Here is a 13068-nt window from a genome sequence, read left to right on the forward strand (position 1 = left end):
ACATCTGTTCGTGGCATCAGTCGCAGTAGATTCGCATGTGCCCACCCGCCTCCCCGGGAGCCTGTAGCAGTTTGGAAGTTACCTTCAATTATTTATATATGTATCATCTCAACCTTAAATAAGTGCAGACTTAGTCACTCCATTGCATGGGCACTATTACTACAATTCAACTCCTACCTCACCCTCTGCGGGGAAAAACAATCGAGGATGGAGTCGACGCCCATGCGCAATGGAGACAAAAGGAGGAGTCACTCGGTCCCGTGACTCGAAAGACTTCTTCGAAGAAAAACAACTTGTAACACTCCGGCCCAACACCAGATGGCGAGCTATTGCAGAACATGCGAATCTACTGCGACTGATGCCACGAACAGATGTACACTGGGTAAGTGACATTTTCATTCTATAACAAAACCTATTGGCTGGATTTGTCTCTGAGTGTGTGTACCTCATTTATTGTCTATGTGTATGTACAACAAATGCTTAACACTACTCCTTGGATAAGCCTCCTGCTCGACCACACTACCACAAAATAGAGCATTAGTATTATCTCTTTTTACCACTATTTTACCTCTAAGGGGAACCCTTGGACTCTGTGCATGCTATTCCTTACTTTGAAATAGCACATACAGAGCCAACTTCCTACAATGTTTATCTTATGACATCACAATTGTGGTAGTGTTGAGGAGCTGTTCTTTTGGTGAGATGGATTTGTGCAGATGTACATTTGTAGAGTTGTGGTGGTGCTTAGTTTCAGACACCAGCGAACTCAGTGACAGCAAAATCTGACAGCAGCCCCCAGGACCTGAAGGACCGGACATTCACTGGAGAAGTGACCCCCAGGAGTCCCTCTCCCTTGCCCAAGTGGAGGTTTCCCCGAGGAATCCCCCCCTTGCCTGCCTGCAGCGCTGAAGAGATCCCGAGATCTCTCATAGACTAACATTGCGAACCCGACGCTTGTTTCTACACTGCACCCGGCCGCCCCCGCGCCGCTGAGGGTGAAATTTCTGTGTGGGCTTGTGTCCCCCCCGGTGCCCTACAAAACCCCCCTGGTCTGCCCTCCGAAGACGCGGGTACTTACCTGCAAGCAGACCGGAACCGGGGCACCCCCTTCTCTCCATTCTATCCTATGTGTTTTGGGCACCACTTTGAACTCTGCACCTGACCGGCCCTGAGCTGCTGGTGTGGTGACTTTGGGGTTGCTCTGAACCCCCAACGGTGGGCTACCTTGGACCAAGAACTGAACCCTGTAAGTGTCCTACTTACCTGGTAAAACTAACAAAAACTTACCTCCCCCAGGAACTGTGAAAATTGCACTAAGTGTCCACTTTTAAAGTAGCTATTTGTGAATAACTTGAAAAGTATACATGCAATTGAAATGATTCAAAGTTCCTAATGTACTTACCTGCAATACCTTTCAAACAAGATATTACATGTTAAATTTGAACCTGTGGTTCTTAAAATAAACTAAGAAAATATATTTTTCTATAACAAAACCTATTGGCTGGATTTGTCTCTGAGTGTGTGTACCTCATTTATTGTCTATGTGTATGTACAACAAATGCTTAACACTACTCCTTGGATAAGCCTACTGCTCGACCACACTACCACAAAATAGAGCATTAGTATTATCTCTTTTTACCACTATTTTACCTCTAAGGGGAACCCTTGGACTCTGTGCATGCTATTCCTTACTTTGAAATAGCACATACAGAGCCAACTTCCTACATTGGTGGATCAGCGGTGGGGTACAAGACTTTGCATTTGCTGGACTACTCAGCCAATACCTGATCACACGACAAATTCCAAAATTGTCATTAGAAATTGATTTTTGCAATTTGAAAAGTTTTCTAAATTCTTAAAAGACCTGCTAGGGCCTTGTGTTAGATCCTGTTTAGCATTTCTTTTAGTGTTTAAAAGTTTGTAAAAGTTTGAATTAGATTCTAGAACCAGTTGTAGATTCTTAAAAAGTATTCCAACTTTTAGAAGCAAAATGTCTAGCACAGATGTGACTGTGGTGGAACTCGACACCACACCTTACCTCCATCTTAAGATGAGGGAGCTAAGGTCACTCTGTAAAATAAAGAAAATAACAATGGGCCCCAAACCTACCAAAATACAGCTCCAGGAGCTTCTGGCAGAGTTTGAAAAGGCCAACCCCTCTGAGGGTGGCAACTCAGAGGAAGAGGATAGTGACTTGGAGGAAAATTCCCCCCTACCAGTCCTATCTAGGGAGAACAGGGTCTCTCAAACCCTGACTCCAAAAATAATAGTCAGAGATGCTGGTTCCCTCACAGGAGAGACCAACACCTCTGAAATCACTGAGGATAACTCCAGTGAAGAGGACATCCAGTTAGCCAGGATGGCCAAAAGATTGGCTTTGGAAAGACAGATCCTAGCCATAGAGAGGGAAAGACAAGAGATGGGCCTAGGACCCATCAATGGTGGCAGCAACATAAATAGGGTCAGAGATTCTCCTGACATGTTGAAAATCCCTAAAGGGATTGTAACTAAATATGAAGATGGTGATGACATCACCAAATGGTTCACAGCTTTTGAGAGGGCTTGTATAACCAGAAAAGTGAACAGATCTCACTGGGGTGCTCTCCTTTGGGAAATGTTCACAGGAAAGTGTAGGGATAGACTCCTCACACTCTCTGGACAAGATGCAGAATCTTATGACCTCATGAAGGGTACCCTGATTGAGGGCTTTGGATTCTCCACTGAGGAGTATAGGATTAGATTCAGGGGGGCTCAAAAATCCTCGAGCCAGACCTGGGTTGACTTTGTAGACTACTCAGTAAAAACACTAGATGGTTGGATTCAAGGCAGTGGTGTAAGTAATTATGATGGGCTGTACAATTTATTTGTGAAAGAACACCTGTTAAGTAATTGTTTCAATGATAAACTGCATCAGCATCTGGTAGACCTAGGACCAATTTCTCCCCAAGAATTGGGAAAGAAGGCGGACCATTGGGTGTCCAAAACTTCCACAGGGGGTGACCAAAAGAAAGGGGTCACAAAACCTCCCCAGGGGAAAGGTGGTGAGACAGCCAAAAATAAAAATAGTCAAGAGTCTTCTAAAGGCCCCCAAAAACCTGCACAGGAGGGTGGGCCCAGAGCCTCTTCACAAAACAATCCTGGGTACAAGGGTAAAAACTTTGATCCCAAAAAGGCCTGGTGTCGAAACTGTAGTCAGTCTGGACACCAAACTGGAGACAAGGCCTGTCCCAAGAAAAGTTCCACTCCAAACTCCAATCCAGGTAACACTGGAATGGCTAGTCTCCAAGTGGGATCAACAGTGTGCCCAGAGCAAATCAGGGTCCACACTGAAGCTACTCTAGTCTCTGAGGGTGGGGTGGATTTAGCCACACTAGCTGCCTGGCCCCCTAACATGCAAAAATACAGGCAGCAGCTCTTTATTAATGGGACAAGTGTAGAGGGCCTGAGGGATACAGGTGCCAGTGTCACCATGGTGACAGAGAAACTGGTTTCCCCTGGCCAATACCTGACTGGAAAAACGTATACAGTCACCAATGCTGACAATCAAACTAAAGCACATCCCATGGCAATGGTAACTTTAGAATGGGGAGGGGTCAATGGCCTGAAACAGGTGGTGGTCTCCTCAAACATCCCAGTAGACTGTCTGCTTGGAAATGACCTGGAGTCCTCAGCATGGGCTGAGGTAGAACTAAAAACCCATGCAGCCATGCTGGGTATCCCTGAACTGGTGTGTGTAAAAACAAGAGCACAATGCAAGGCACAGGGTGAAAAAGTAGAGCTGGAGTCTGGAAAAATGGCCCAGCCTACCAAGAGAAAAGGAAAGTCAGTTGGGAAACCAACTGCAACACAGTCAGAAAAAGGGAACCTCTCTTCTCAGGAAGAAGTTCTGCCCTCTGAGGGAACTGAGCCTTTGGAGCTTGAACCTTATCAGGTTGAGCTCTTAGGCCCAGGGGGACCCTCAAGGGAGGAGCTGTGTAAGGGACAAGAAACCTGTCCCTCTCTTGAAGGCCTTAGGCAGCAAGCTGCTGAAGAGTCCAAGGGCAAGAAAAATGGAACACATAGGGTCTATTGGGAAGATGGACTCCTGTACACTGAGGCCAGAGACCCCAAACCTGGTGCCACTAGGAGAGTGGTAGTGCCTCAGTCGTTCAGAGAGTTTATTCTGACCTTAGCCCATGATATTCCCCTTGCTGGGCATTTGGGACAAACCAAGACGTGGGAGAGGTTAGTCAACCACTTCTACTGGCCCAATATGTCCCAGAAGGTTAAGGAGTTTTGCCTCTCCTGCCCCACCTGTCAATCCAGTGGTAAGACAGGTGGGCACCCAAAGGCCCCCCTCATTCCACTTCCAGTGGTGGGGGTCCCCTTTGAAAGAGTGGGTGTGGACATAGTTGGTCCACTGGAACCTCCCACAGCCTCAGGAAATATGTACATCCTAGTAGTAGTGGATCATGCTACTAGGTATCCTGAAGCTATTCCCCTTAGGTCGACTACTGCCCCTGCAGTAGCCAAGGCCCTCATTGGTATCTTTACCAGAGTGGGTTTCCCTAAGGAGGTGGTGTCTGACAGAGGTACCAACTTCATGTCAGCATACCTAAAACACATGTGGAATGAGTGTGGAGTGACTTACAAATTCACTACACCATACCATCCACAAACTAATGGCTTAGTTGAGAGATTCAACAAGGCATTAAAAGGCATGATCATGGGGCTCCCAGAAAAACTCAAAAGGAGATGGGATGTCCTCTTGCCATGTCTGCTTTTCGCTTACAGAGAGGTGCCACAGAAGGGAGTAGGATTCTCACCCTTTGAACTTCTGTTTGGTCACCCTGTAAGGGGACCACTTGCTCTTGTTAAAGAAGGCTGGGAGAGACCTCTTCATGAGCCTAAACAAGACATAGTGGACTATGTACTTGGCCTTCGCTCTAGAATGGCAGAGTACATGGAAAAGGCAACCAAAAACCTTGAGGCCAGCCAACAGCTCCAGAAGTTTTGGTATGACCAAAAGGCTGCACTGGTTGAGTTCCAACCAGGACAGAAAGTCTGGGTTCTGGAGCCTGTGGCTCCCAGGGCACTCCAGGACAAATGGAGTGGCCCTTACCCAGTGCTAGAAAGGAAGAGTCAGGTCACCTACCTGGTGGACCTGGGCACAAGCAGGAGCCCCAAGAGGGTGATCCATGTGAACCGCCTTAAGCTCTTCCATGACAGGGCTGATGTGAATCTGTTGATGGTAACAGATGAGGATCAGGAGGCAGAGAGTGAACCTCTCCCTGATCTTCTGTCATCAGACCCAAAAGATGGCTCAGTAGATGGAGTGATCTACTCAGACACCCTCTCTGGCCACCAGCAAGCTGATTGTAGGAGAGTCCTACAACAGTTTCCTGAACTCTTCTCCTTAACCCCTGGTCAGACACACCTGTGTACCCATGATGTGGACACAGGAGACAGCATGCCTGTCAAAAACAAAATCTTTAGACAGTCTGACCATGTTAAGGAAAGCATCAAGGTGGAAGTCCACAAGATGCTGGAATTGGGAGTAATTGAGCGCTCTGACAGCCCCTGGGCTAGCCCAGTGGTCTTAGTCCCCAAACCTCACACCAAAGATGGAAAGAAAGAGATGAGGTTTTGTGTGGACTACAGAGGGCTCAATTCTGTCACCAAGACAGATGCTCATCCAATTCCTAGAGCTGATGAGCTCATAGATAAATTAGGTGCTGCCAAATTCTTAAGTACCTTTGACTTGACAGCAGGGTACTGGCAAATAAAAATGGCACCTGGAGCAAAAGAGAAAACAGCATTCTCCACACCTGATGGGCATTATCAGTTTACTGTTATGCCCTTTGGTTTAAAGAATGCCCCTGCCACCTTCCAAAGGTTAGTGAATCAAGTCCTTGCTGGCTTGGAGTCCTTTAGCACAGCTTATCTTGATGATATTGCTGTCTTTAGCTCCACCTGGCAGGATCACCTGGTCCACCTGAAGAAGGTTTTGAAGGCTCTGCAATCTGCAGGCCTCTCTATCAAGGCATCCAAATGCCAGATAGGGCAGGGAACTGTGGTTTACTTGGGACACCTTGTAGGTGGAGGCCAAGTTCAGCCACTCCAACCCAAGATCCAGACTATTCTGGACTGGGTAGCTCCAAAAACCCAGACTCAAGTCAGGGCATTCCTTGGCTTGACTGGGTATTACAGGAGGTTTGTGAAGGGATATGGATCCATTGTGACAGCCCTCACTGAACTCACCTCCAAGAAAATGCCCAAGAAAGTGAACTGGACTGTGGAATGCCAACAGGCCTTTGACACCCTGAAACAAGCAATGTGCTCAGCACCAGTTCTAAAAGCTCCAGATTATTCTAAGCAGTTCATTGTGCAGACAGATGCCTCTGAACATGGGATAGGGGCAGTTTTGTCCCAAACAAATGATGATGGCCTTGACCAGCCTGTTGCTTTCATTAGCAGGAGGTTACTCCCCAGGGAGCAGCGTTGGAGTGCCATTGAGAGGGAGGCCTTTGCTGTGGTTTGGTCCCTGAAGAAGCTGAGACCATACCTCTTTGGGACTCACTTCCTAGTTCAAACTGACCACAGACCTCTCAAATGGCTGATGCAAATGAAAGGTGAAAATCCTAAACTGTTGAGGTGGTCCATCTCCCTACAGGGAATGGACTTTATAGTGGAACACAGACCTGGGACTGCCCATGCCAATGCAGATGGCCTTTCCAGGTTCTTCCACTTAGAAAATGAAGACTCTCTTGGGAAAGGTTAGTCTCATCCTCTTTCGTTTGGGGGGGGGGTTGTGTAAGGAAATGCCTCCTTGGCATGGTTGCCCCCTGACTTTTTGCCTTTGCTGATGCTATGTTTACAATTGAAAGTGTGCTGAGGCCTGCTAACCAGGCCCCAGCACCAGTGTTCTTTCCCTAACCTGTACTTTTGTATCCACAATTGGCAGACCCTGGCATCCAGATAAGTCCCTTGTAACTGGTACTTCTAGTACCAAGGGCCCTGATGCCAAGGAAGGTCTCTAAGGGCTGCAGCATGTCTTATGCCACCCTGGAGACCTCTCACTCAGCACAGACACACTGCTTGCCGGCTTGTGTGTGCTAGTGAGGACAAAACGAGTAAGTCGACATGGCACTCCCCTCAGGGTGCCATGCCAGCCTCTCACCGCCTATGCAGTATAGGTAAGACACCCCTCTAGCAGGCCTTACAGCCCTAAGGCAGGGTGCACTATACCATAGGTGAGGGTACCAGTGCATGAGCATGGTACCCCTACAGTGTCTAAACAAAACCTTAGACATTGTAAGTGCAGGGTAGCCATAAGCGTATATGGTCTGGGAGTCTGTCAAACACGAACTCCACAGCACCATAATGGCTACACTGAAAACTGGGAAGTTTGGTATCAAACTTCTCAGCACAATAAATGCACACTGATGCCAGTGTACATTTTATTGCAAAATACACCCCAGAGGGCACCTTAGAGGTGCCCCCTGAAACTTAACCGACTATCTGTGTAGGCTGACTAGTTCCAGCAGCCTGCCACACTAGAGACATGTTGCTGGCCCCATGGGGAGAGTGCCTTTGTCACTCTGAGGCCAGTAACAAAGCCTGCACTGGGTGGAGATGCTAACACCTCCCCCAGGCAGGAGCTGTAACACCTGGCGGTGAGCCTCAAAGGCTCACCCCTTTGTCACAGCACCGCAGGACACTCCAGCTAGTGGAGTTGCCCGCCCCCTCCGGCCCGGCCCCCACTTTTGGCGGCAAGGCCGGAGAAAATAATGAGAATAACAAGGAGGAGTCACTGGCCAGTCAGGACAGCCCCTAAGGTGTCCTGAGCTGAGGTGACTCTAACTTTTAGAAATCCTCCATCTTGCAGATGGAGGATTCCCCCAATAGGGTTAGGATTGTGACCCCCTCCCCTTGGGAGGAGACACAAAGAGGGTGTACCCACCCTCAGGGCTAGTAGCCATTGGCTACTAACCCCCCAGACCTAAACACGCCCTTAAATTTAGTATTTAAGGGCTACCCTGAACCCTAGAAAATTAGATTCCTGCAAACTACAAGAAGAAGGACTGCCTAGCTGAAAACCCCTGCAGAGGAAGACCAGAAGACGACAACTGCCTTGGCTCCAGAAACTCACCGGCCTGTCTCCTGCCTTCCAAAGAACTCTGCTCCAGCGACGCCTTCCAATGGACCAGCGACCTCTGAATCCTCTGAGGACTGCCCTGCTTCGAAAAAGACAAGAAACTCCCGAGGACAGCGGACCTGCTCCAAAAAGACTGCAACTTTGTTTCGAGGAGCAGCTTTAAAGACCCTGCAATCTCCCCGCAAGAAGCGTGAGACTTGCAACACTGCACCCGGCGACCCCGACTCGGCTGGTGGAGAACCAACGCCTCAGGGAGGACCCCCGGACTACTCTCCGACTGTGAGTACCAAAACCTGTCCACCCTGAGCCCCCACAGCGCCGCCTGCAGAGGGAATCCCGAGGCTTCCCCTGACCGCGACTCTCTGAAACCTAAGTCCCGACGCCTGGAAAAGACCCTGCACCCGCAGCCCCCAGGACCTGAAGGACCGGACTTTCACTGGAGAAGTGACCCCCAGGAGTCCCTCTCTCCTGCCCAAGTGGAGGTTTCCCCGAGGAAGCCCCCCCCTTGCCTGCCTGCAGCGCTGAAGAGATCCGTTGATCTCTCATAGACTAACATTGCGAACCCGACGCTTGTTTCTACACTGCACCCGGCCGCCCCCGCGCTGCTGAGGGTGAAATTTCTGTGTGGGCTTGTGTCCCCCCCGGTGCCCTACAAAACCCCCCTGGTCTGCCCTCCGAAGACGCGGGTACTTACCTGCAAGCAGACCGGAACCGGGGCACCCCCTTCTCTCCATTCTAGCCTATGCGTTTTGGGCACCACTTTGAACTCTGCACCTGACCGGCCCTGAGCTGCTGGTGTGGTGACTTTGGGGTTGCTCTGAACCCCCAACGGTGGGCTACCTTGGACCAAGAACTGAACCCTGTAAGTGTCTTACTTACCTGGTAAAACTAACAAAAACTTACCTCCCCCAGGAACTGTGAAAATTGCAGTGTGTCCACTTTTAAAGTAGCTATTTGTCAATAACTTGAAAAGTATACATGCAATTGAAATGATTCAAAGTTCCTAATGTACTTACCTGCAATACCTTTCAAACAAGATATTACATGTTAAATTTGAACCTGTGGTTCTTAAAATAAACTAAGAAAATATATTTTTCTATAACAAAACCTATTGGCTGGATTTGTCTCTGAGTGTGTGTACCTCATTTATTGTCTATGTGTATGTACAACAAATGCTTAACACTACTCCTTGGATAAGCCTCCTGCTCGACCACACTACCACAAAATAGAGCATTAGTATTATCTCTTTTTACCACTATTTTACCTCTAAGGGGAACCCTTGGACTCTGTGCATGCTATTCCTTACTTTGAAATAGCACATACAGAGCCAACTTCCTACAATGTTTATCTTATGACATCACAATTGTGGTAGTGTTGAGGAGCTGTTCTTTTGGTGAGATGGATTTGTGCAGATGTACATTTGTAGAGTTGTGGTGGTGCTTAGTTTCAGACACCAGCGAACTCAGTGACAGCAAAATCTGACAGTAGGTTTTTCTGCAGAATAATGGATTTCTTTCATAGCAAATTAATATAGCTTTCCCTTCCCAGTGGCTTTTAACTGGTGGTGATTTACTATGGCCCCATTAATGCGGTGCTCTGTTCCAAAAGGTTTTACAGTAAGGCTTATTTTAAATGAATGTGACATATTGGGCCATACGAAGACTCTCTATTTCTTTCCATCACACGCCTCCATCCTCTTTCCGTCTTTCTCTGTAAGCATGATGTAGGTTTACATATTTAAATCCAGACCAGGGCAGAGATTGAGAACATTGGTATTTCAAACGGTTTTATTTCATAAGGGAAAAGTTAAATAAAATTACATCACAGCATACTTGTAGTACACTACCTAAAACAACTTTAAGAGGGATAGCTCTTTGGATATTCCTCTGTATCTTTTACTGTTCTCCATCCTGCATTTAAATAAAAGGTCTGTCTCGGGACAGGATTTGAACTCATTTCACCTTTTAATTGTGAAGTTTTATACGCTTCAGGCTTGACAAATAGAACTTGATGCATTGAAAATGACCATGGAGTTTGTTAAACTGCACTGTTCCAAAAGGCTTTTTTAACATATCTAACCTTTACATCTCACAGCAAGAATCAACATTTTAACTCTTAAACTACTTCAAGAAGCATGCATTGGCAAAGGCAACATAGCTAGCTTGCATTGTATTGATGTCATGTGAACTCCAAAGAAATATATGCCTGTAATACACACAGTAAGAACAGGGCAGTGCCAGTATTCCATGGGTGTGAAATTGGAATGGGTATGAAATTGGAAAGTAGGAAATGACTTTAGGAACTGTATTAACTAGCCACATTAATGCCATCATAATCATGTAAGGTCAAAGGCACAGTGTATCTAGCCCTGATATGCCAGCGCTCTTTTCGGATCCCATTAGAGGTCAACATAGAGAGTTATAGCTGTCTGTACCCAGTAGTTAAACACATTGTCAACAATGAAAAGTCAGCATTTATGCTTTAAATCCTCTATTTCATTTTACCCTCTTTAGCAGTGATGTTACAGTTTGGAGAATAACCTAATCTGAACTATTAGTGCATTAAAAGGAAGATACAAATAGGGTACATAGCCTAGAAAGTAGCTTGTGTTCAAAATGGCTGCTAGCCTTACAGATGCATGACATGTATCAGCCCACCCTCAGTGGGTCTGCTTTATTTTTATTTTGCTAAAAGAAAACATTTGTTCTATATTTATCCCAGAGTGGTGAAGACCAGCTTTATAAAGGATTGCTAAAGTAACTCAGCGAAGGGATAGTTGCAGCTTGTTGTGAGTTACAAATGTTGTTTCTAACTATATCTCTTTCAGAATTGACCACACTCTTACCACATGAGAATAGAGTCTATATCGGCGTGCTCACCAATCCTACAAAAAACTTAATTTCACCATTACTCATATTTCACACAGGTCCAGATTTGGGATTCTTAAATGCTCAACCGGCTACTTTTACCTGCAGACCCCTAGGGTATGGACCACAGTATCCTCCCCACCCCCCATATTTAGTAATAGTGTGTATCAGTACTTGAATGCCAAAGCGTAATGTGAAATTTCTTGATATGGGAATACCAAGATCCATCTTTACTTATTCATTGGCACAAGTAATGGATACCGACAAACTTAATGACACACTCTTTGTCAACATCTGAAAGTTAAAAGGCCAAGCGGAGCCCTAGCAGTACTTGAGATTAAGAAATGCAAATTGACAGATTCGGACTGCCAAGGGAAGAGATGAATTGGAGGGTGAGGGCTAATGATGGAATTTTGAATTCTATTTAACACAAATCCAGTGCTTAATTTAATGATGGGTGTAACCTGAGTGGCGCAGGGGGAGGAAAGGGAGGAGAAGTTGTTTCCTTTTCCATTTTACGATTCCTTTATGATGGTTGACACATCACGTTTGCGATGTTTGATGTTTTAGATTGTGGTCTGACCAGGCCACAATGTAGTTTAATGTTGTCAAAGATTAATAATTGTTTTGTCGCTTTGCTTCCTACATGCCCACGTTGTGCCACATATGGTGGTACATTCTGCACCCAGAAAATGTAATAAAAATATCATTGTTAAAAAGAAATTCAATTTGTCGCCAGTAGCAGAATGCATACAAACGCCCTGTACCTTTGTGTGGCTTGCCTTAACCTCTTTCACTCCAACATTCCTCATGCTCATCTCTTCACTTTGTCATAGATTTTTATCAACTCCGTTGTTTGATATGCAAACTCCATAAACTGTGAAAGATACAAGCCATAATATAATGTCCCAGGTCTGGCTAAATCTTATTGTAAGTGAATTACAGAATGAAACATTGTGGAGTAAACTGTTTTCTTAACTTCAGCACAATGTGCCATTATGAAAATAGCTTGCTTGGAAGCTTATACTGACAACCTCTGTGTGCTAAATTTAAAATAGAAATTTATCTTCCACCAGTCAATTGTGTTTTATGCCAAGGGTAAACTGGGATACATTTGTAATCAAAGGGCATGCTGTATATTAAGTGGCGTGGGTCTTTAATAAACGCCTAGTGGAACATCAGCTTTCTTTTTCTTTTTTTCAGAGTGACAAGTTGCAAGACCAGAAGGATAAAATTGCAGAGCTGCAAAAAAGCCTAGAACTAATGAGATCGAATCTGTCTGTGTCAGCTCTCCTAGAAAATGTCTACCTGGTGAATCCTAGCCAAAGACCTCTCACAGCTCCCTTAGAGTATTGTCGACAGAAAAGTCTTAATGTGGCACAGCCCAGAAGCCATTTCCCTGGTATAAATGGCAAAATCCTTTTCAGCAAGGTATGTTTTATACTCCAGGTTTATATGAGCCTTACCTTGGCCGAGACATGCACAGTGAGCTCTGATGATGTCACAGGACTACAGGAGCATTGTGTGTTATCTTTCTGTTTTGTTAAACACCAGAGAAATATCTTGCTTGGACATCTGAAAAAGTTCACAATAACTAAATACCCAGAGAAACAAGAACACATCACAGGCATTTTTCCTTTTGTCCACTAGCCTCCTGTACCTAATGAAATCGGGGTTCGAAACAAGAAGTTAGTCTTCATAATTCATTAAGCCTTTGAATGAACAGGCCCTGTAAACCACCCAGGAGTCCACCAGTACAGCCACCCAGGTAAATTATCATCAGCAGGAGGATGGAGAGTTCTCCCCAAGGATCCTGCTAGTTCAAGCCTCAAATCGAGGCACTGTAAGAAGGGGCCTTCACAGTTCATTGGCTTTAAACCATTGCTGTTGCCAGTTAGATTTCAGGCATTTGAGGGTTGAATCAGTATCGTAGTATGGCAACCATTTGAAAATTACTCAAAAAGCAAAAGAAAGCATTCACAAACTCCTCCTACTGCTGCCTTCCCCCACACTGATGGATATGTGGTCGGAGGAAACACTAGCATTGCAGGGACTGGAAAAAAA

At 45.9% G+C, this 13068-nt stretch overlaps 1 protein-coding gene across 1 annotated transcript in view; it reads left to right on the forward strand.

The window, feature by feature from the left end:
• Positions 1-13068, forward strand: part of KIF7 (kinesin family member 7) — a 383648-nt gene that overhangs the window by 107632 nt on the left and 262948 nt on the right. The window contains exon 6 of the mRNA XM_069222691.1: positions 12208-12435. Within this exon, the coding sequence (XP_069078792.1) occupies positions 12208-12435 (228 nt within the window). The remainder of the gene's footprint in view (positions 1-12207; positions 12436-13068) is intronic.

Source organism: Pleurodeles waltl, chromosome 3_1, assembly GCF_031143425.1.
Source record: "Pleurodeles waltl isolate 20211129_DDA chromosome 3_1, aPleWal1.hap1.20221129, whole genome shotgun sequence".
In the NCBI taxonomy this organism is placed as follows: Eukaryota; Metazoa; Chordata; class Amphibia; order Caudata; family Salamandridae; genus Pleurodeles; species Pleurodeles waltl.